The sequence below is a fragment of the Diabrotica virgifera genome, chromosome 3 (genome assembly GCF_917563875.1).
Source record: "Diabrotica virgifera virgifera chromosome 3, PGI_DIABVI_V3a".
NCBI lineage: Eukaryota > Metazoa > Arthropoda > Insecta > Coleoptera > Chrysomelidae > Diabrotica > Diabrotica virgifera.
Window position 1 is genome coordinate 66,616,901 of NC_065445.1, and position 23,944 is coordinate 66,640,844.

Sequence of the window (23,944 nt, forward strand, 5' to 3'; positions counted from 1 at the left end):
AGTTCAGCTATTTATTGCAAACATGTGTTACTGTGCTTGATCTGGTAATAGAAAATTTAAGATTTTTTCACTTGAATGTGATTGAATACTATTGTCCTATTGTAACATGAGCGGAGCGTGAGGGGGCAATATAATACAATCCAAGGGTTCTATGTAAAATATAGACGAAAGTTGAAAAGTTGGGAGATTGCGATTCCGTAGTTTTTTTTATTGAAGTTTAAAAACAATGTTATGTAACGCGCTGTTTGAATCCCCCCCTTCCCCCCCCCCGTATAATGCTTCCATCATCATCAGTAACTCGACAACCCTTTTTGGGTCCTGACTTTTTCTAGGATTTTCCGCCATGCTGTTCTGTTCCTTCCTATGTTCTTTCAGTGGGTAATCTCAAGTGTTTTCAGATCTTGTTCCATGTATCCAAGTTTGGGTCTTCCCTTTGACCTTCTCCCTACTGGTGTTTGCATCATTATCTGTTTTGGTGTTTCGGTCTCCAACATCCGTTTAACATGGCCCATCCAGCGCAGGCCTCCGATCTTTATGGATGTTATGACGTCGGGTTCGTTGTATGCTCCGTATAGTTCAAAATTATATCTTCTGCGCCATACGTAATTTTCTTTCACCCCTTTATATATGTGTCTGAGGATTTTTCGTTCAAACGTACCTAATAAGTTCTCATCGCTTTTCGACAGTGTCCATGTCTCTGATCCATATATAAGGACCGGTTTTATCAGGGTTTTGTATATTTTGCATTTGGTTTTTCTCGTGATGTTGTTATAGATCTTAGATGTTTAATTAGTCCATTTACTAACCTGCGTTACCCTCCCTCAACTTACGTTACGTAATACTTTAAAGCTTCCAAAGTAGATTAAATTACACTTGGTATGATAAAAAACTATCCAACGAATTCTTTGTTTTAATCTAGTGACACTCAAATATAAAAAAGTTATATCGATAAAACGAAACTTACCAGCAAGCAATTCTAAACATACCGGAATTATTTTCAAAAAATTTACTTTATTTTGATTATAATTGCTTCTATCACGATTTCCTATATCACGATATTCACGATATTCCTATATCACGATACTTTTAAGTGGCACTAATTGTATTATTAATTTTCTTATCTTAATTGGCAACTAACATGTCAATCTCGACAAAAAAGTATATCTACTAAATAAATTATTTTTCAAACTCTTTCAAACTAGTTTGACAAACAGTTTGAATTTTCAAACCGGTACGATTGATCAGTTTGACTTGACTTGAATTATTTGTCAGAAGGATTGACTTGAGTTTGACTTGAAATTAAGTCAAACTCAAGTCAAGTTCAAACATTCAAGTCAAACTTGTGTAACTCTAGAAATGCATTATACAAAGCCGTCATAGAATTTAATAACCCAAAACACTTGATAAAATTGGAGAAAGCAATCCTCTCAACAGTCTAGTGACTTGTGTAAGGTTAGAGTGCAGAATGTAATATCAAGAACTTTACAAACACAAACAGGAGTTCGAAAGGGAGATAGCCTGTCGTACCCTCTATTCAACATTGCACTAGAGAAAGCTTTTCGAGAACCTGGAATAACAACAAGATGGACCGTTATTTATAGGAGTGTACAAATACTAGCGTATGCAGATGACATTGATATCATAGCAAGAAGAAAGATGGACCTGGCTCAATCGTTCACGGCATTGGAAGCAGCAGCAAAAAGAATAAGACTACAAGTTAATATTCATAATACTAAGTATATGAAGGTCTCTAAATAATAATAATCAAGTAGCAGAACCTAATGATCGAACGGTTGGAACATATACTTTTGAAGGAGTAAGAGAGCTCGTATATCTAGGCTCACAAATCAACCAAAGTAATACAGTAACTGTAAAAATTAACAAACGTATATATCTAGCAAATAGAGCGTACTATGGATTAAAGAAACTTTTTACATCAAAAATATATAGTGCAGTCACTAAAGGTGGATATGAGCTATTACCTCCGATTTCGTTGAACCTCCATCGATTTGAATGAAAATTGGTGAGTAATTAGAGGATATCTCAAGGAACAAAGGTGGTATAATGCCAACTTGCGCTTTTACCCTGAGGGTGGGTGCCACCCCTTCTCGAGGGTGAAAACTATTGTATTAAAATAATCCCATAATTCGATAGAGGGACAAATTCTAATCAAAATTTGTTATATAAAGTTATTAAAATAAATCAAAACTTTTTGAGTTATTAAATATTTTTCATAAGATTTTTCATAAATAACTCAAAAACTATAAGTTTTTATAAAAAAGTTATTATTGCCAAAATTGAATCTAATAAGAAATGAAATAAAAACTCTTACTAAAAAAACCTTTTAATGTTAACTGGAAGTGAGTTATAGGTAATTGAATGTATATTTTTTTCGGCGAGTACACAAATCTAAGTATTCAGGCTTAAATAACGGAAAAATGATGCATTTTATAACATAAACTTATTAAACATTTGGCAAAGTACTTAGAAATATCTATCAAATAAGTCCTCGAACAAGTTGATAGCATTAAAATTTATGCTCCAAAAATATTTCAAAATTTATCTTTTAAAATTTTTTCCAAAAAATGTTACTGTTTTTTTTTTAAATAACTCCGTTAATTTTTAGGATATCAGATTCACCTAAAAACCATTTGAAACTTAGTTCCAAGGGCAATCAAAGTACGTTGAATTTAATCTTTTAAACACCTTAATTTTTAAAAAATAAAAGTTAAATTACCCCAGTTACATGGTTCTCGCAGCAATATTTAAGCTTTAAACGTTTCTATCTCGGTTATTTTTTACCCTATAGAAAGAATAAAAAAGGTACAATATTTGATACAGAAAAAAACTAAAATTTGGTTATATATCATTTTTTACGTATATTAAGTATTTTTGTAATTATTATCAAAAGAAAATGAAAATTACGATCATTTTAAAAATTTTGATTTGTTTAAATTATACCTTTTTTTCAAAAATGTTCATCCTAAAACCGGTCAAAATTGTTAAAATCATTACTTATGCTAATATAAAAAAATTATTGTAAGTATTACTATGAACTTTATTTTTTGTGGAAATGGCGTACGTCTAATTTTTCACTTTTTCCTTAAAAATCCAAAGGGTTCTCTTATTGTCATCATACCTTGCTTAATTTTAATGCTATTGAATTCTTCTGAAGCTCAATTGATAGGTAATCCAAAGTGCTTTGAGAAGTGTTTTACAGGTATATTTAATAAAATGCATCGTTTTCCCGTTATTTAAGCTTGAAAACCTAGATTTGAGTACTCGTCGAAAAAAAATTTTCATTCAATTATCCATAACTCACTTTGACTTAACATTAATTTAGTTCTTTAAGTAAACAGTGTATTCAATTTTTTATTATCTTCAATTTTGGTAATATTAACTTTTTTTTTAAAAGCTTATAGTTTTTGAGTTATACGTGAAAAACAGCTTTAAAGCATGCGTTTTTTTTTACAAAAAAATCAAATTTTTGATCCTCAATAACTCAAAAAGCATTGATTTATATTAATAACTTTATGTAACAAATTTTGCTTAGAATTTATCCTTATATCGGTTTATGCTATTATTTTTGATAAAATAATTTTCACCCCCGAGAAGGGGTGGCTTCCACCCCCAAGGTAAAAGCGCAAGTTCGCATCATATCATCTTTGTTGCTTGAGGTATCCTCCAACTACTCACCAATTTTCATGAAAATCGATGGAGGTTCAACGAAATCGGAGGTGAAAATCTTCAGTGACTCCACTAATAGTCACAAAATAACAAAAATATTGATATACAGAACTCTAATCAAGCCCGTCCTAATTACACGTCAGAAACGTGGAGGATAAGAAAAAATGATGAGCGGTTAGGCTTTTTGGAACGAAAAATCCTCAGACATCTATAAAGGCGTGCAGGAAAACGAATTATGGCGTAGACACTATAATTTTGAGCTTTTCCACCTTTATAGTGAACCTAGTATTGGTAGATCTATTAAAATAAACAGGCTGCGATGGCTAGGCCACTTAGAGAGTAGGAATGAGGTGGAACCACAAGGCACATTTATAGCCAGAGATCGGATGGAATGAGGAGAAGAGGCAGGTACACAGCACGATTTAAGGACCAGATGGAAGATGACTTTCGAGTGGTAGGAGTGCGAAGTTGGAAAACCAAGGCGAAGAATAGGAGGGAATGGAAGCTGATTCTGGAACAGGCCAAGAACCACCATGGGCTGTAGAGCCAATGATGTTAATGACAGATAAAAATACAACTTTAATATACTTATTAATTTGAACACTAATTAAGTGTTCAAACAAAAATATTTTCTGCTTTTTTCATTTCAATTCAGTTTGCAGTAAACCCAGGGCCCCCGTAACCGGGCGTGCAACGCGTGCGGCGCACGCGGGCGTAACCCCAAAGGGGCGCCAAACCGAAGGTTTGGTAAATAAGAAATATTTATTTTAAATGAGATAATCATTTTTTATATACAATTTGAATTATTTCATGAACAGGTAGAGAAATCTCAAAAATCAAATATTGTGTTATTACTGAAAAAATAATTATTCCCGTCCTGAAATATTGAACTTAAACATTGTGTCAAAAATATTTTGTTGCTCCTTCCTTATTTTTTTCTTTGAAGTAGATTGAATTACGCTTGGCATACCATCCAATCGATTTATGTTGTAAATTAAAGCGACACTCATAATAGTCAAATAAACATCAAATCACACCCTTTGACGAGTAGAAACATAAATTAACACCCATAAAACGCAACTGAGCAGTTTTACTCGAACAAAAACACAACTTGCTGGATCAAGCAGTGTTACTCATATAAAGTGAATATTTTACTCGAATTTATGATAATTAACCTTAAGTAAACAAATACTCTATTCATTATGATTATGTATTTGACTTGAGTATCTTTTCCCTTCTCGTCTATGCGTTTATTAGGCACAAAAAGTATTTACTGTGACTGGTGAACAGGTGGTTTCCTGCAGTGAAAGGTTTAAAATTTTATTTTATATTGGTGTTAATAATTACCTACGACTACGACTATTATTGCAATATCTGTTGGGTTTGTTCTGCCCTGATTTTAAACTTTTATTTTCGTGTAAAAATATTGGAGAATCTTTTTTATTTGTTGTTATTTTAAGTGGTGTGGAAATTAAATTAATTGTGAAAATGGTAAATATCATAATCGTTGCATAGATTAATAATAATTCATTTTAAATATTCGATTATGGTTTCCTCTAAAAAAATCCACAATTATAATTTACAATTTATTTTGAAAAAAAAAGAAAATAATTAAGACATTATGTCTACGTAACTTGGAACCATATGGGAAACTTTATTATTAATTTTACGGAAAAAATTTATTCTTCGTAAAATGCTTTGCATAGTCTAAAGACTAAATTGTGTTAATCTTATGAGTATCAAAAATATGAATTTCGATCAAGAGTACCTTATATTTCACAATATCGAAAATTATTATTATGAAAAGTTGTTTGGAATTAATTAAAACTATATGTGTTAATAATATATGCAATTACATCCTTTTAATTGAAATTTTTTTCTCTCAAATTACAGATACCCAACGCTCTTCTCATTTATTACGAATAATGAGATAACTCTTGTATGGTTATTGATTATTTAATTAATAATAATAAAAGAGTTATCACATTATTTGTAATAACTGAAAAGGGCCAATTATTAATAATAAAAGACTTATTACATTATTTCTAATAAATGAAGAGGGCGTTGTTGAAAAGTACAATTAATGTACGATAAAAAGTTCTTTCTAAAAAGCTTTGCATGGTCTAAAATCTAAGATGCAGCCATCAAATCCTATCAAATTTTTTAAATTTTATATGAGATATTTGTAAAAAAATATGAGTTTCGATCAAAAGTAAAGTACCTTTCTAGATCACAATATATTTCAACAAGAAGGATGTAATTGCATATAGAAACATAGTTTTTAATGCTGAACAACTTTTCATAACAACTTTTCAATATTGTGAAAACTAAACGTACTTTGCTCTTGACCGAAATTCATATTTTTTGACATACCTCGTATAAGATTAATAAAATTTGATATTTGATGGTTGCATATAACGTTCTAGACAATGCAGAACTTTTTATGAAGAATAACTTTTTCTGGTAAAATGAATAATAAAACAGTTTCCCATATGGTTCCTAGTTATGTAGACACCCTGTAAAAAATTTGTTTGAAAACTTTGAAATGACAAAATATTATTGTTTATTTACATACTTAAATGTATATTAATGTTGCCAAAAATCTAAGGGGAAAGGCGCAAAATGTCGCCTGTCAAAATTTTCAATGTGTTTTAAATGTATTATTTTTTTCTGAATCCTGAGAAAATTAATAAGTATTTTTAAAACATTTAAACGCAAAATGAAAGATAACGTTATTACCGAGGGTCGGCAGTCCGCTAAAAATAAATAAAAAGTTTCTTTTGAATTAAATATTTGCAATTATTAAAAATCACACTAAATTTTCTCTTTTATTTTCACCCCTGTAACTTATTAAAATAAACATTATAAAAGTTTTCAGGGACTTTCGGCCTCAGTAATAATGTAGTCTTTCATTCTGGGTTGAAATTTTTTTTAAATATTTATTAGTTTTATATGTTATGTGAGTTAGTTTTATATGTATTTTATATGATTTAAAGGGCTCTTAAATATGTTCGGCACGCAGGCGCCAATCAGCCTTGCGGGGGCCCTGAGTAAACCTTCCTATTCCGAGAATTAATCTCATTCAATCAGATTTCTGTAAATATCCGTTATTTTTATATCAAACGTCTTGATTTCCTGGAATAGCCGTATAGAATTTCCGATCGCCAGAAGACATTAATATCTGGGGATAAGCGAAGTTCTAATTAAGTCTTAGCAAGTAATTTTCGAGTAATTCGATAGTTACAAGGAACCAAATGGACTAAATCTCGGTTCTAATTAAATACTATGATCAAACATCCATCGGCAAGATTAAATCCGATTTAGAATAATATGGGAATATATTATCAATGAACGGACATGATCAAAGCGATTGGTTATTAGAAACATTTGTGGTAAATTATTATTTCTATAATCAATTAGTTTACGCGGGATATAATGTCATTATAATGCCACAGAGAATGTGATTCCGCGTGAATTGAGTTAAAGGAATCGAATAAAAAGCAGAATATAAGATTCGAAACTGGTTTCGTTTCTTAACTAGTAGACCAGGGCATTTAGCACAAAATAAATCTATTTTTAAAAATGATGATGATGTCAGGAAAAATGGGTGAAAATGCACAATTGTATTTTAAAGTGCATGAAATGCATCCAAAAATGCATAAACATGTCAAAATAAGTGTATTAAGGGCCAGATTTTATTACACGGGGCTATTTTGGATCGCTAAGACGAATACGAAATCAAAACCGACCACTGGAGCACCTGGTGTCCAATTTTACTGCTAAGGCATGTTGTCTGAAGTTTCGAGGATTTTCGGAACTAAATTGACGCAAACAGACTACTTAAAGACTTTTTGAATCGCTGAACACGAATACGCCATTAGACTGACCCCTGGTGTACCTGGTGCATAAAAAATCTCCAAACTCCAGAAGATAACCTGTCTTAGCAGTGACTTTCGGCACTAGGGATGGGAAAAACCTACCAGTTATAACCTAAAACCGGTTTTTTTCTTCTCCAATAATCGGTTTTTCCGGTAGTTTTTTCGTCCCGGTTATAACCGGTTTTTTTTAAGTAATAACCGGTGAAAAACCGGATAAGTGGAAAAAATACTGAATTTAATGAAAAAATGGGAAAATGTTTTCGCCCCCGTGCGTAAATGGGAATTGTTAAGCTGACTGAAACCGATTTCACAACACTGATGACTGATTGCTATTTATACTGATATGGACTGATATCCATTCGAATGGAGTATCGAAAACTAAAGCTTAATGTAAATGTAACCTATTGGGTATTGGCTATGACTAAAAAAAACCGATTCTGAGAATATCCTGGACAGCAAGGATTACGAACAAGGAAGTTATAGGAATAATGAAGAAGGAACCGGAGATTGTGTTTACCATCAAACGCATAAAACTGCAGTATCTGGGACACGTTATGCGAAATTAGCACCGTTACCCCCTGCTGCAGTCCATATTGCAAGGTAAAGTCAAAGGTAACCGAGGACCCGGTGGAAGGAGAACATTACGGCAGCGGAATTTGAGAACACGGTTTAAGAAAACCTCAACGGAACTGTTTCGAGCCGCAGTGAGCAAGGTTCTGATTGCCAATATGATAATTCTGAAACGGGTAGGAAATAGAAGAAGAAGAAAAGAACCGAACACCGGTGTTTGGAACAACTGGTTTTTTTGACCGGTTATAACCGGCAGGTTAAACCGTAAGTAAAAAAGCGGTATAACCGAAAACCGGTGTTTTGGCAACAACCGCCATCCCTATTAGGCACCAGGTGGTCCGGGGGTCGGTTCTAATTGGATATTCGTATTTAGCAACCCCAAAAACTGCCTAATAATCTATTTGCATGCATTCAAGGACGCGATCCTTTGAAATTCCAAAAGATGACGTGCCTTGGCACTGACCATGGGCACCAGGTACTCCGGGGGTCAGTTCTGATGGCGTTTTCGTATTCGGTAACCCCAAAAACCTCTCGTGTAATCTGTTTGCATTAATTTAGTGCCAAAATCCCTCGAAATTCCAGGATGAGAAAACTCTCCAAACTCCAGAAGATAACCTGTCTTAGCAGTGACCTTAGGCACCAGGTGGTCCGGGGGTCGGTTCTAATTGGATATTCGTAATTATCAACCCCAAAAACTGCCTAATAATCTATTTGCATGCATTCAAGGCCGCGATCCTTTGAAATTACAAAAGATGACGTGCCTTGGCACTGACCATGGGCACCAGGTAATGCGGGGGTCAGTTCTGATGGCGTTTTCGTATTCAGTAACCTCAAAAACCTCTCGTGTAATCTATTTGCATTAATTTAGTGCCAAAATCCCTCGAAACTCCAGCATATGACGTGACCTTAGACACCAGGGGCTCCGGGTGCCTGTTCTGATGGCACATTCGTTTTCAGCAGACTCAAAAACCGACCGAGTACTCTATTTGCTTCAATTTAATGCCAATGCCCTCTAAACTCTAGAAGACGATGTGTTTTAAAAGGGACACTGGGCACCAGGTGTTCCGGGAGTCGGTTCTGATGGTGTATTCGTAGTCAGCGACTCAAAAAACCTCCAAGTAATCTGTTTGCATCAATTTAGTACCGATAGCCCTCGAATCTCTAGATGACGTGCCTTAACAGTGACCCTGGGTACAATGTGCTCCGGAGGTCGATTCTGATGGACTATTAGTGTTCAGTGACCCCAAAAACCCCGCAAGTAACAAAATTTGGCCCTTAATATGCTTATTTGGACATATTTATGCACTTTTGGATCCATTTTATGCACTTTAAGATGCCAAGTTTAATTTACTAAATGCTCTCGTCTATAGTAAACAATGTTCCGATGAGCTCGTAGTTTTCATTAAAATTTAGTTGTTTTTACTTATTAATAAAAAATTAACAAATTTGGTTTAGTAGTGTATTACAGTGTTCAATCCAGTTTTGGGATCAGACTGTAAGTTAGACCATCTTCTATCTATTACCTAAGAAGCAAATAGCAAACAACGACCATAAAGACCAGTACAAAGTTCATTCATTTGTTTAATTACCAATGAACCTGTTCAAGTGGCAGGGCCGTAATCAGGTAACATAGACCCAATATACAGGAAAATCCAGGGGAAGGAACTTCTAAACTTTATAATTCTTAGCATGTTACTCCTTCATCGAACACATCAAAATTATATTCTACTGCTATGCACCAATCTAACAAAAAATTTCCAAGCAAAAGCAAGCTATTTTGTTTAATTTATTTCCAAATAATAAATTGAAGATTATTTAAATGCCATAGCTATTAAAATCGATTATAATAAAGTTCTCGCCATTTCCAGGATTGTAAATGATCGTATTTGCATTTATTTTACTACTGAGGAAACAGTCGCAGAATTTTAGGAACAGATAATGAAACAATAATAATCAATCAGGAACGTATCCAAAGGCGGTTAGTCACATCAAGCATAAGACTGATAATTTCTAATGTCTGCCCAACAATACCTCACAGTATTATAGAGACTGACCTATAGTCCAGAGAAATAAGATTTTTCTCGTGACACATCCCCCTCCAGGCCGAAACCAAATTTATTGAGTAGTATGGACATCTATATTAATAACCTTTATATTTCCTGCAGCTGATTTTGATGATATTCATAGTTATAAACAAATGAAGATCAAAAACGGTAAATTTTCGCTTTTTTCGTCTATAATCAAAGAGTTAAGGATTTTAAACAAATTTGAGAGTAAAAACTGATAAATCGTCTAAAAAATTTCAATATGGCGTTCGCTGAATATGTCTATCCTTATTGGTTGCTTAGAAAATTGCAAAATAAATAATAAATTTCGAGTTTTTATAAATATTCATAACTTATGTAAAAATTTACTTAGAACCTTCTTGTTACACGAATAGCTGAGACTTCTGGTGCTTAAATTATATTTTTAATTTCAAAGTAATTGGTCAAATAGTTTAAAGGTCAAAACGGCAAACAGGTGTATGTTTTCAAAAACTTTTGATAGTGTGTAAAAATATTTTATTATCAGCTAAGTACTTTCGACACATAACGTGCCATCATCAGAGCTTCGTCCTCTTATAAAACCTTCATAGAAGAGCAATTGCTAAACGACACAATAAAAAAAAATTATTTTGTCGTTTAGCAATTGCTCTTCTATGAAGGTTTTATAAGAGGACGAAGCTCTGATGATGGCACGTTATGTGTCGAAAGTACTTAGCTGATAATAAAATATTTTTTACACACTATCAAAAGTTTTTTGAAAACATACACCTGTTTGCCGTTTTGACCTATTTAGAAGTGTGTACAAGTCTTGCAGTCTTTTCCAATTTAAATAGTTTAAAAGTTATTTAATTTGTTTATCCCAAATTCATTTTTTTGCAACACTATAAGTCAGAAAATTATGAGGTTACAGTAAAACTTTTTTTGAAAGAAAAACATTTTTACTATTGACTTAATTAAAAAAAAATACAAAAAGTAATTTTAAACAGTGTACAATTATTTTGCAAAAACATGTCGATTTTTTGCTTACTTATAAACAATTAGAATAACTTATTAACCGTTACCCGTAGAAAAATTTTTTTTTCATATTTGGAAAGACTGAGTTTTTATACACATTTAGAAAGAAAAACAATTGTCCTAGGACAATTAGGGACGAAGTTAGCCCCCCTTTTTTTAATTCATATGTTTTTGCAAAATAATTTTGCAGTATTTTTTAAATTATTTTGTGTCATTTTTTTTAATTAAATTAATAGTATAAATCTTCTTCTTTCATAAACTATCCAAAGTATTACTGTAACTTCATCATTTTCTGACTTATAGCGTTGCAAAAAAAAATTAATTTGGGAAAAACAAATTAAATACCTTTTAAACTATTTTACCAATTGCTTTGAAATTTAGGTTATGATTTAAGCACCAGAATTCTCAGCCTTCCGTGTAATAAGAACGTTCTAAGTTAATTTTTACATAAGTTATGAATATTTATAAAAACTCAAAATTTATTATTTATTTTGCAATTTTCTAAGCAACCAATAAGGATAGACATATTCAGAGAACGCCATATTGAAGTTTTTTATACGATTTATGAGTTTCTCACTCTCAAATTTGTTTAAAACTCTTAACTTTTTGGTAATAGACGAAAAAAGCGAAAATTTACAGTTCTTTTATCTTCATTTGTTTATAACTATGTATATCATCAACATCGGCTGCAGGAAACATAAAGGTTATTAATATAGATGTCCATACTACTCAAAAATTTTGGTTTCGGCCTGGAGGGGGTTGTGTCACCAACACGATATTTTTTTTACTAATTTCTCTGAACTACTACAAAATCTTGGCATTCATCAAATAACTCCAATGGATTTTGTAAGAATAGGAACAACTACCTGGATTCTACCTGGTATAATGAGGGAGGAGTTAAATTCGCGGTCGGACGAACAGACGGACAGACAGCCTAGGTCAAATTTCTCACCTTTAGTACCATCCTTGCTTTCATACCACCATAAGCTTTCATTTGACACCTCATTTATCATTCTACCTGGTATAATGACGGAGCAGTTGTGTTTACGGACAGACAGACGGACGTGGATATTTCAAAGTTTTCACATTTTTTCAAAATTGGGTTTAATTTAAACGATCTTATAATATTATTCTATTATTCTTGTAGGTACATTTAACATTGATTGAAATTATGAAAGAAATAAACAAAAAGGCATGGCAACACTGTGACGCACAATCATTAGATTCAGATGTAGGTTACATAGATAGGGTGCAATAATATACAACCTGTCCAATATTTGGCCAGAAAGTTTAAGCTACAAGATCATGTTTCCACTTGTAATTCCAAGGGAATAAATATTCATAATATACTCATTTTTGTTTATACATTGTGGTTTCATTAACTATTATGTGCAACTGTGCAAGTAAAACTTTGGTTAGATTCCAAATAATATAAAAGCAAATGTTATGAGTTATATCACATGTTAAGGCCAGCTGGATAAATTTAACGGCCATTAAATTTGATGCTTTGTGGATTTACGATCGTGTTATGTTTATTTAGTTAAATTATAAACTACACTACTTGATAATCATCATCATTAAAGTAGTTTATAAAAATAAAAAATGATGGAAAATAGCATTTGAGAACCTTTTTTTTTTTTTCTCTGATTTTGGCTTTGGTTTAGAACTAGAACCTTTAGCCACGTAATTGTATAACTTATCACTAAGTCAGGGGAGTAATGTGTAGTGTGTGTGTTGAGTAAGTGTCTTGTTACTTTGCAAAGTCGACGTCATTGTCTCTGCAAAGAGACGCTAATTGTTTCCGAACGTCTGCGGTCCCTCCGGTGAGTACCGATCCCACAAGGACAGAAACTATTTTTCATTTATTTATAATAAATGAAAAATTTCTGCCCCTGGTAGGATTCGAACTCCCGACCTTTCGCATTTGAGAACCTACTGAATTACAAATTATGCAATACTATAAAGTAATAATCAATAGTAGCATATTATATGCAGATAATCTAGTCATCATAGTGAATAAGAAAATGACACTTATATGAAAAATTATATTGGGAAACGAAGAGAATATGGCTAGAAATAAACCAGCATAAAACAAAATACATGACGCTAGGGAAGGACGACAAAACAACTCAGAAATATTTAATAACACAGATTCATAAATTTGAAACTGTAACTACCTTCAGCTACTTGGGAGTAAGAAACACCGGAAAAGAGAGAACAGAGGAAAGAATCCTGAAAGGTAAAAAATCATATGGAATGAAGAGAAATATGCTGAGAAGCAAGACTATAAGTAAGAGAACAAAGATAAACCTATATGAGATCATAAGGCCTGTTGTTACATATGGGATGGAAATAACAACGATTAGAAAGAAAGAGGAAGATAGCCTTCTGAAATTTGAAAGAAAAATAATGAGAACAATAGTGGGCCACAATGTAACAAGAGAGGAAGAAATGTGAACGAAAACAAATGCTGAAATTGAAGAAGAATATTAAAGAGAGAAAATACATAATATAGTCAGATACATAAAATCTCTTTGCTTAGAATGGATAGGACATATTATACAGAGTCGCCCACAATCAGATATGTTGAGAAGGATAACTAACTGGATACCACTATGGCTCAGGTGTAGGGGAAGACCCAGAAGAAGATGGCTGAATGATGTAGAAGAAGACATAAGAGTAATGAATGTGAAAGACTAGAAAGTTCAGTGCAAGGACAGAAAGAAATGGAAAAGAGTAACGACAACAGCAAAGCCACATAGCAAGCTATAAATGACAGAGGAGTAATCCACCTTACCCATGAATAAGATTTTGATTGCCATGGTGTTATAATCCCTATGGATTTTAATGCTTAATGAATGAATGAAGAGGTGTCAGACAGGGTTGTATACTGTCCCCACTGTTATTCAATTTATATTCAGATATAATATTTAAGGAAGCGCTGCATAATTTTGAATGGGGTGTGAAAGTTAATGGAATTCTGATAAATACAATCAGATATGCAGACGATACAGTTATTTTAAGTGATGATATACATGGATTACAACACCTTTTAAATGCCATTGACACAGTGGGAAGAGAGTTTAGCCTAAATATAAACTGTTCAAAAACAAAATACATGGTATTTAGCTGTTTGGCCCATCAAGATTCACGGTTATATGTTGATGGTCATATATTTCAAAGAGTACCCAGTTTTAAATATTTTGGTTGCCATATTACTGAACAACTAGATCCAGATAAAGAGATAAAATGTAGAATCGAGATAGCCCGCACGACATTTTTAAAAATGAGGTCATTCTTCTGTAATGATACCTTGCAACTTCAACTTCGAAAGCGCATGATTAAATGCTACATTTGGTCAGTCCTCTTGTATGGTGTCGAAGAATGGACATTAAAAATATCCACCATTAACCGTTTGGAGGCCTTTGAAATGTGGCTGCACAGACGTATACTGAAAATACCATGGACGGCTATGCTGACAAATGTGGCAGTCCTTAAGAGAGCAAATGCTACCCGCGAGCTGCTTGATAATATTAAATATAGAAAGATGGCCTATTTTGGACACGTAGTAAGGGGAGACCGGTATAATATTCTTCAACTTATTATGATGGGTAAAATCGAAGGACGCAGAGGAATTGGTAGAAAGCATTGCTTTCTGTTTCAAGCAAGCTTGGTTGAAGAATATCCGGGAGTGGACAGGAATAAAGAAAGCAGAACACCTATTTAGAACAGCTCGAGACAGAGACAGTTTCGCTGACTTGATAGGGCACGTTAAGAAGAAGAATAAATGAATGAATTAATATACAGTGATGAGCGCGCTAATAACCGGGAAAATAGCTCAAAAAATGGAAAACATACTATATTGCGAAACAAAAAGAGGTGAAACTAGTGGAGGTGGAAATTATCGTTATAAACGTCTAAAATAACATTACATTACATAGTTTCCCGCCTTTAGACGTATCAGAGGAGTATGACAACTGTCACTGTGACAGTAGAATTTTATAAAATACTTCTGTCACGGACGTCTAAAGGTGGGAAACTATAAAATGTAATGTTAATTAATACGTTTATAACGATAGATTCCACCTCCTCTAGTTTCATCTCTTTTTGTTTCGCAATGTATTATATTTATCTATCTTTTGAGCTATTTTGCCGGTTATTAGTGTGCTTATCATTGTATAATGGATTTCTACGGCTGTCGCCGCCCCTCCATACCCAGCTTCCAATTTTTTTCTATCGTAACACATATCTTCATCTAATTGCCTCGAATCCATTGCCTTCTGAATATTGACCCTCCAGCTTCTCCGTGGTCGTCCTCTTTTTCTTCTCTCCGGTGGGACCCATTCTAATATTTTTCTCGGCCAGCGAGTCTCATTTATTCTTTTAACGTGACCGAACCATGTCAGCTGTCTCTTTTCAATATCGTCTATTATAGTTTTTTCCACCTTCATATGTTCTCTAATTGTTTCATTTCTTACATGTTCTAATCTCGAAACCTGACAACTTCTTCTCAAAAAGTCCATTTCTGTACTAAGTAGCTTCTTTTTATTTCTTGCACTTATGTCCCAAACTTCTGTACCGTAGTTTGTAGCGCTCTTCATTATACTTTCATATATTCTTCTCTTTGTTTCCTTCCTGATACCTTTGTCCCATAAAATTGAATTGAAGAATCTAGTTATGCTTCTACCTTTATTGATCCTATGTTGTATTTCATCTTCACTATTTCCTCGTTTGTTAAATATAGCTCCCAAATATTTGCATTATTTCACACCAACAATATGCCCTTGTTCCAATGGTAGGTTTTTAATGTCTTCGTTTCCCACTATGAAGTATTCTGACTTGTCCATATTTATTACTAATCCTGCCTGTTGGTAATGTTCATCTAGCTTCCGTCATATAGCTTAAGTCATCTTGATCTTGGGTTATAACAACTTGGTCGTCCGCAAAATATAATGTAAATAGGGAGTCGTCTCCCACTTTCAGTCCCATCGGTTTTACTACTTTTGTTCACCTCTGTAAGGATTGGTCAAGGTATATTTTAAAGGGAGTGGGAGATATACAACATCATTGTAGGAGGCCTTTTGAAGTATTAAATGCCTCAGTGAAATTTTTGCCGTTTTTGATTCTGGTGTTAGTGGTCTCATCTAACATTTTAGTTGCTTGTATGAGTTTTCCACCGATACCGATGTCTTTCATTGACTTCCATAGTTCTATTATGGGGACACTATCATAGGCTTTTTCTAGGTCGATAAGAGCGAAGTGGGTTTCCTGATTTCTCTGTATTCTTTTTTCTAGTGAAGAGATTGTCTACCGTTGAACGTCCCGCACGAAAACCAGCTTGTTCTTCAGCTTGCTTTTCTTGAATTTCTTGTTCTATTTCATTTCATTTCATGAATGAATTATTAATAAAGTAGCAAATATAGCTATAATCCCTATGGATTGTAATGCTTAATGAATGAATTAATAAAGTAGCAAATATATTGTTAAAAAAATAATTTTTTTTTATTTAAATTTATGTGTCTCGGCAGCAATGGCCATTGACACAAACAATATTGGTTATACAATAATTAATTACAATAAGGACTTAAAACTAAATATTATAACAGTTAATTTCTAAATCTTAAATAACATTAGGTAAAGATTATGAAGAAAAAAATTGGATATACAATCATTGGATATTATAGAGACGTACAACTAATTATAAAATTGCTTCGGTCTTCTTGGGATACTTCGGACGTTGTTTAGTCATAGTAGCAGTTGCATATGAACTAGTAAGATTACTGGAATAATTGGATCCAGACATGGTGTTGCTAACGGTGGGGGAACATTGATTTAAATTGTTACTCATGTAGTCAAAAGTAACTTGAATTTGTTTATATTAACGCTTTGGATGTCTGGAAAAAGTGATAACCTTGGATACATCACTGCAATACTGGTTGCCTAACCGTTGGCGTCCGTTGGGACGGGATAGCGACAGTGAAAAACTATTGACAGTTTGACACTGAATCTGTTTAAGTTGGAAGATTATTAAGTAAAACATCTCTTACTGACCGAAGTTACAGCTTGTTCTTGATGATTAACACGTAACACAATTGTTATTAGTCACTATTTGAGCGAAAACTAATTTTGATAACTAGTATTTACAGTAATAATTACAAATTTCGGCACCAATTTACAGATCGATACACGTTCTGACGTTAGTTTGACAGTCCAATAAAAAAATTAAATGCAATGGAAAGACAACTTCTTAACGTATAACAAACGCAAGATTGAATTGAATTTATGTCTAATCGAATTAAGACTCATATTCTTACAATTTCAAACGTACATGTTGCTCAAATTTTTCGAATTCATTAAACCTACCATCTATCTAACACAAGCAACACAACCTACCATCTATCTGGTAACACAAGCAACACAAGCAAATTCATAATGCCCTATTGCGAGACTACTCCCAATATTGTCGAAAGTATTACAAAAGGTACTATTATCAGAAAATTCTTCATTTTCAAAATGGCTACTCTTAAAAAATCTCTGGCTTATCGAAAAAATACTAAGAGAAAAAAGTGTTAAAAACTTTATGTTTAACTAATGCTACCACAATAATAATTTACTTGGAACGTACACAAACATTTGGGGGTTTAATGGAACAAAACTTCCAAAAAATGTTATGTAAATCTATTAAAAACGAAACCGCATCTCAATAAAAACTAGCTTATCGAAAAAATACTAAGAGGTAAAAAAGTATTAAAAACACTGGTTAGTAGTACTACAATAATATTTTAGTTGGAACGTACACAGACATTTGGGGGGTTTAAGGGAACCAAACTCCCATAAAATTTTTATGGGGTGCACAAATTTCACTTTTATTTTTTTAAGATATTCCTAGAATGTTCTATTTATATAAACGTATATTCCACGAATATACGTCTGTTTTGGATTATTTCGACAACGAATATTTTATTGTTCAAAATATGAAGCACGAAAATAAATTCCAAATTACATTGTTGTTTATTGGAATAATTTATTAAAGCCATTTACTTTCGTACTTCTTATGTTGCACACTGAAATATTCGTTGTCGCGATAATCCAAAACAGACGTATGTTGTTGGAATGAACCATATGTCTTCTAGAAAAATCCAGTAATTTCTTTATAATTTATTATATTTATTTATTCATTATTATCTTCTAGGCGCTTCGGTAGTGATCAGACTTGTCAGGGTCCGCCTGGTACACGTGCGGTTCTAAATCGCTGCTGTCTCTGAAATAGTTTCCTATTAAATGTCCTGTTAATAATTTCATATGTAATCACTATTTTTATTTTAATTCATAGAAATACATTTACTTGACATTACTAATATTGTTCTAGGTATGCAATAGGAAATGCCGAAAGACCAATGCTCCCAACTAAAATCGGCTGGTTGGACATTTTAGCCAATGACACCCAACAGTATTACCTACCAAACAATACAGGAGGTCCGAGTATACGAAGCAGATACGTCACTGCGTTATATTTTACGTTCACTTCTCTGACAAGCGTAGGATTTGGCAACGTGGCTCCCAACACTGACGCCGAAAAGATCTTCACTATCTGCGTCATGTTGGCAGGATGTAAGTAAAAGACTATTAGCATTGTTCAAAATAGTTTCTAAATTTTCTAAGACAGACATAGGCAAAAAGTGCGGCGTATTGGGATATTCAATCAGGCCCGCGATGTGGTTTCGGGTAACCCCAAAAATTACGAAACATACGCGTTTTTATAGATCTTCTCAGTCACAGCAATAAATTGAACTTTAAACTGCAGGGAAGTAATCAATTAATCCATCATTTCATTCATCATCAACCCGTACCCGTCCACTATTCATTACACTGGTAAACACACAGTTTGCTGCCGGAAATTTTTTTACTGTTTCTAGGTAATTTGGGTCTGCTGAATCCAAAAATGCCACCAGATTTGCTCCATCAGATCGTTTTCAGAAAATACGACAACAGATCCCATTTCTAACATATAGGGTAATTTAACGCAGCACTATCTATATTAACCCGGTCTATATAGACATTTCAAATAACAAAAATTGCCGGAGAGCCAAATTTTGGTAGAGAGCTAGGGTATACCATAACAAATAAAGTTTAAAAAGTCCCCATCGATCCCATGTGTGCATCAAAAGTTATTCGGGGTCAAAAGTCAAAATTTAAGATTTTTTGGATTTTTTTCGAAAACGGTAAGTTTTATCAAAAAAAACCTTAAACCAAAGTTGTAGATCTTAAAATTCTCTACAAAAATAGTCCTTACTATTTTTTTCCTAAGAGTTGCCATTCCTGAGATATCGCGATTCAAAGAGTCACATTATACATGATATGCACACGTTTCCACACCACCTGTAGTGTACTCGGCGCGTTTTTTAACCGTGGTTTCCCCTGTAGGCCTACTCCACTAACTGTTTTGACAATTTTAGGATAATTTAAGGAAACAATACCGGTCAAGTTCTAGATATTACCTTATTATTGATATTGATTATTGATATTGCTATTGATTATTAGGTTAACTATTGTTTTGATTTCTTTAGATATCTTAATCAGATTCATATTCTTGAAAGTCTACTTCAACAGTTAAGTCTTCTTCGATTTCATCTTCTTCCTCTTCCTCTTGCTGGATGTTCAAAAATTGTTCAAATGTGACTGAGTTAATTTTCCAGGCTTTTCTTTAATAATAATTCTACTATCATACTTCAATTTCAATCGTATTTTTATAGTTCTGTCATCTAAAACTACATCTTGACAAACATTCCTTAATTCATCCAACGAAAACTGGCAATCATCACTCGTTTCTATGTTGAAACATTTTCTCCATCGCAGAGTTTACAGTTTCATCTTGTGGACGGCCAATTTTACGACCAGTATTAGGTTTTAAGAAAGATTTGTAACAACTGTCATGGTATTTTGCATCAGCAGCGACTAAATCTTACTCAAAATTAATACGTTCAAGAACAGCCTTCGAGACGTCATCAGAACGATCTTTAGCTAATTTCAACAGGGATTCTTTGAATTTTAGTGTAGTCACGTTACGAATTATTTTTCGAAGATGCTGTGCTTTCTTTATCTCAGATTCTTTATTGGCTTCATTGCCACAAAATAAACAGTATTTTTTAAAACAAAAATGTGATTTACTTACTCGCGTTCTAGTATGAGGTGGACTTACTTTTGAAGTATTAGCCTGTTCCTCCTCACGTTGTCTTTTCACTGCAGCGATTGAAGTTTTCCGAATGTATGATTTTCTGCAATTCACGTGTATTGTAACGGATTTTTGAGTTCTTAAATACTCAATAAACTCATCACCTCTCTCGACACTAGCCTCGATTAAATTTGTCATTCCACGATCAACCACAACTGTTTTAGTTTCACTTAAAAGTTTATTGCAAATAAAGCAAAACTGAGACATTTTTAAAACTATAAAATTGTACAAATAACGGTAACGGTAGTAAATGGTAGACGCTTGTAATAAGTACTTATATTCACTTGAACTGAACCTTTAGCACTAAAAGAAACAGATAATATTATGAACCAGACCTACGGACAATACTGTAGCCATTGCCTATAATAGACAATATGTTCTTTTTTAAACAATGGTATAGCCAAATGTTTTTCAAGGCCACGTGGATAGAGGAAATTCAGTTTGGGACTGATTACCTTTTAAAGAAATATTTTCAGAATAGTATAATATACTAAATAAATGAGACACAAATATGCATTTATTCTTGTCTTAAGGGCCACATATGTATATACGTGGCTTATATGTGCATATAATGTATAAAGTAACTTTTAAAATCGCGATATCTCAGGAATGGTAACTCTTAGGAAAAAAATTGTAAGGACAAATTTTGTAGAGAATGTTAAGATCTACAACTTTGGTTTGAGGTTTTTTTTTTGATAAAACTTACCGTTTTCGAAAAAAATCCAAAAAATCTCAAATTTTGACCTTTGACCCCGAATAACTTTTGACGCACACATGGGATCGACGGGGACTTTTTAAACTTTATTTGTTATGGTATACCCTAGCTCTCCACCAAAATTTGGCTCTCCGGCAATTTTTGTTATTTGCCAAGCATTTTGATGTCTAAGTTGACCGGATTATATGTAGTGCTGCTACCCATGAAATAAACCAAATACGAATAAAAAGTAAGATATTTATTGTACAATAATGTACTTACAAAAATCATCACACATGTCTGCCAAAGAAACTTAACTTTTCATCTAACCTAACCGGCAGCGTCGCAACAAACATGTGTTATTCGGTGTCACCTAAAAACTTCCTTTTATATGATTTTCTTGCAAAGGCTTTAAAAGGACGGTCCCTTTGAAGACTCCAGCAGTAATCCGCCATCATATGATGGCCCCATCACCCTGATACCCCTCTTCCATCGTTTTGATATCTTGGTGAAGATTTTCTGGAAACGGTCTAAGTGGCTGTGGAGGTAATGAATTTTAATGCTCATATGACAACCGTGTTTGTTAAAATTGTGAGCATTTATTCCACTCTAATGCCCAATTGGTATACTTCCATATTTGTTGCCATTATGTAGAAGGATACACTTTAAACTTCGTTTAGAACTGTCCTTCTGGTGTATACTCCGATACACCCATTTTTTCTAACAGTCCTTTAAAAAACCATATCATCTTGCTGAGAAAAAAGGCAAAAGATCTTTTATCTCTATTACGGTAGTATGTAATTTTGGTGTCTGGGTGAAGAACATTATTTTCTTTTAGTCTGGAAGTAAGCAATTTGGAAGAATCCTTTGGAAGGATCAAATTTCTGATAAGATCGCTTAGCTCTTCCTGAGTAAAGCGCTCAGGACATGTTGAATCCCCTTCAAAATCACTGTCGTCTTCCTAAAATCTATTACTATGCAGTTCGTCAAATAACGTTTCGGCATTATCCTCTGGTAACATAGGTAGACTGCTAAATATTGGAATGGGTATCTGCTCAAGCTAATGTGGAATTGGTCTTATTGCTGAATCCAGGTTAGGATATGTTCACGTATATCAATTGTTACGATTAATGCCCTTTATATTCACAAGGCAGAAATAGCAATAGTCAAAATGATTTTTTGCTTCCCTCCATACCATTGGAAAACCAAATTTAAACATTTTCGTTGTCCTTTCGTCCACTGTCGCAAGTTTCCAATACAAGTTTTGCACACTACATGTGGAGCTCAGGATTTATTTTGATCTCCTAAATGAACACCAAAATAGGCCCTTTTGTTCATTTGCCCATTTGTCTTAGGATTTGTTAATTTTGTTTATAAGCATTTGCAATTATAGTGGCGGAATATACAGAAATGTAAGAATATTTAATTATTTGATAAGTATGTTATATCTCGAAAACTAGAGCTGATACAATGAAAATGTTTGCATTTTTGGAATCAGCATAGATGAATTAACTAAAATCAGTTGATTTTTTTTTCGGCAGCAAGACAAAATGGGCTATGTTATCAACCCGTACCCGTAAACTGATGGACATAGGTCTCTCTAAGCCTTTTCCATCTATCTGTCTCTGTTTTGTGCGGCTTGCATCCAGTTACTGATAACATGCTTCAGATCGTCGGCCCACCTTATTGGTGGGCGTCCTCTGCTCCGTAGTTCTTCTTTTCGTGGTCTTCACTTGACAATACGTTTTGTCCATCGGTTATATGACAATCTGGCGACGTGCATTGCCCAATTCCATTTTTCAACGCTATTCTTTCGGCAGCGTCTGTCGTTTTCGTTCTGCGGCGCATTTCCTCGTTTGAGATTCGGTCTCTCAGGGAGACACCCAACATCTGGCGCTCCCTAGCCCTCTGAGCTACGCGAATCTTGTTCAGTACCTTTTTTGTGAGTGTTAATGTTTCGGCTCCATAAGTGAGAACAGGCAACACACACTGGTCAAAGATTTTCCTTTTGAAGCATATAGGTAAGTCCGATTTAAATAAATAGTTTAGTTTACCAAACGCTGCCCAGGCTAATCCTATGCGACGTGCTAGCTCGCACGTCTGGTTGTCTCTTCCTAACCGAAGTTCATGTTCCAAGTACTTATAAGATGTAGTCTGCTCAATATCCATTCCATCAACAAGAATATTATTCCATCAATAACTATACGATTTAGCACCGGATTAGTTATTATGTGAATCTTGTTGATGTTAATCTTTAGTCCGACCTCTAAGAAAGCGTGATATAATTTGTTCAACATTATTATTGCATCATCCATACGATCGGTTATAAGGACGATGTCATCCGCGAATCTCAAATGACTAAGCTAGGTGTAACCTAAGTGATGGAAAATTATTGAATAAAGACAGGCTTGTTTTGCCCCCTTATTTTATATTTATTGCTATTTTGAAGCAAGGGTGATAAATTAAGACATTTTTAACAAATCGCATCTGATATAAAATTTAATTATCTTTGTTTTATTCTTATACGACTTTGTTCTAAAATGAATAATTTTTAAGTTATAAGCAAAAAAGTAGAAAAAAAAAGAAATTTTTTGAAATTTTTAAATATTTTATTTTTTTATTAATATTCCGGGCATATTTGAGAAGGAGCGTAAATCAATTATTATTAACGAAGTTATCACCTAACTTTATCCGCAAAAATCTGAATGCCACCTCTCACATCCACCTAAAAACAGATCCTTACTGGTCTAATACTATTTTACTCACAATCGGTTAGTAGTTTATGGATTTCTAATATTCACAATCTACCAATAATAAATAATAA

At 33.5% G+C, this 23,944-nt stretch overlaps 1 protein-coding gene across 9 annotated transcripts in view; it reads left to right on the top strand.

Moving 5' to 3' along the window:
• Positions 1-23,944, top strand: part of LOC126881865 (potassium voltage-gated channel subfamily H member 6) — a 1,259,880-nt gene that overhangs the window by 1,089,514 nt on the left and 146,422 nt on the right. For all 9 annotated transcript variants that reach the window (XM_050646514.1, XM_050646508.1, XM_050646507.1 and 6 more), the window contains one exon: positions 18,564-18,805. In XM_050646514.1, coding sequence (XP_050502471.1) covers positions 18,564-18,805 — 242 coding nt within the window. The remainder of the gene's footprint in view (positions 1-18,563; positions 18,806-23,944) is intronic.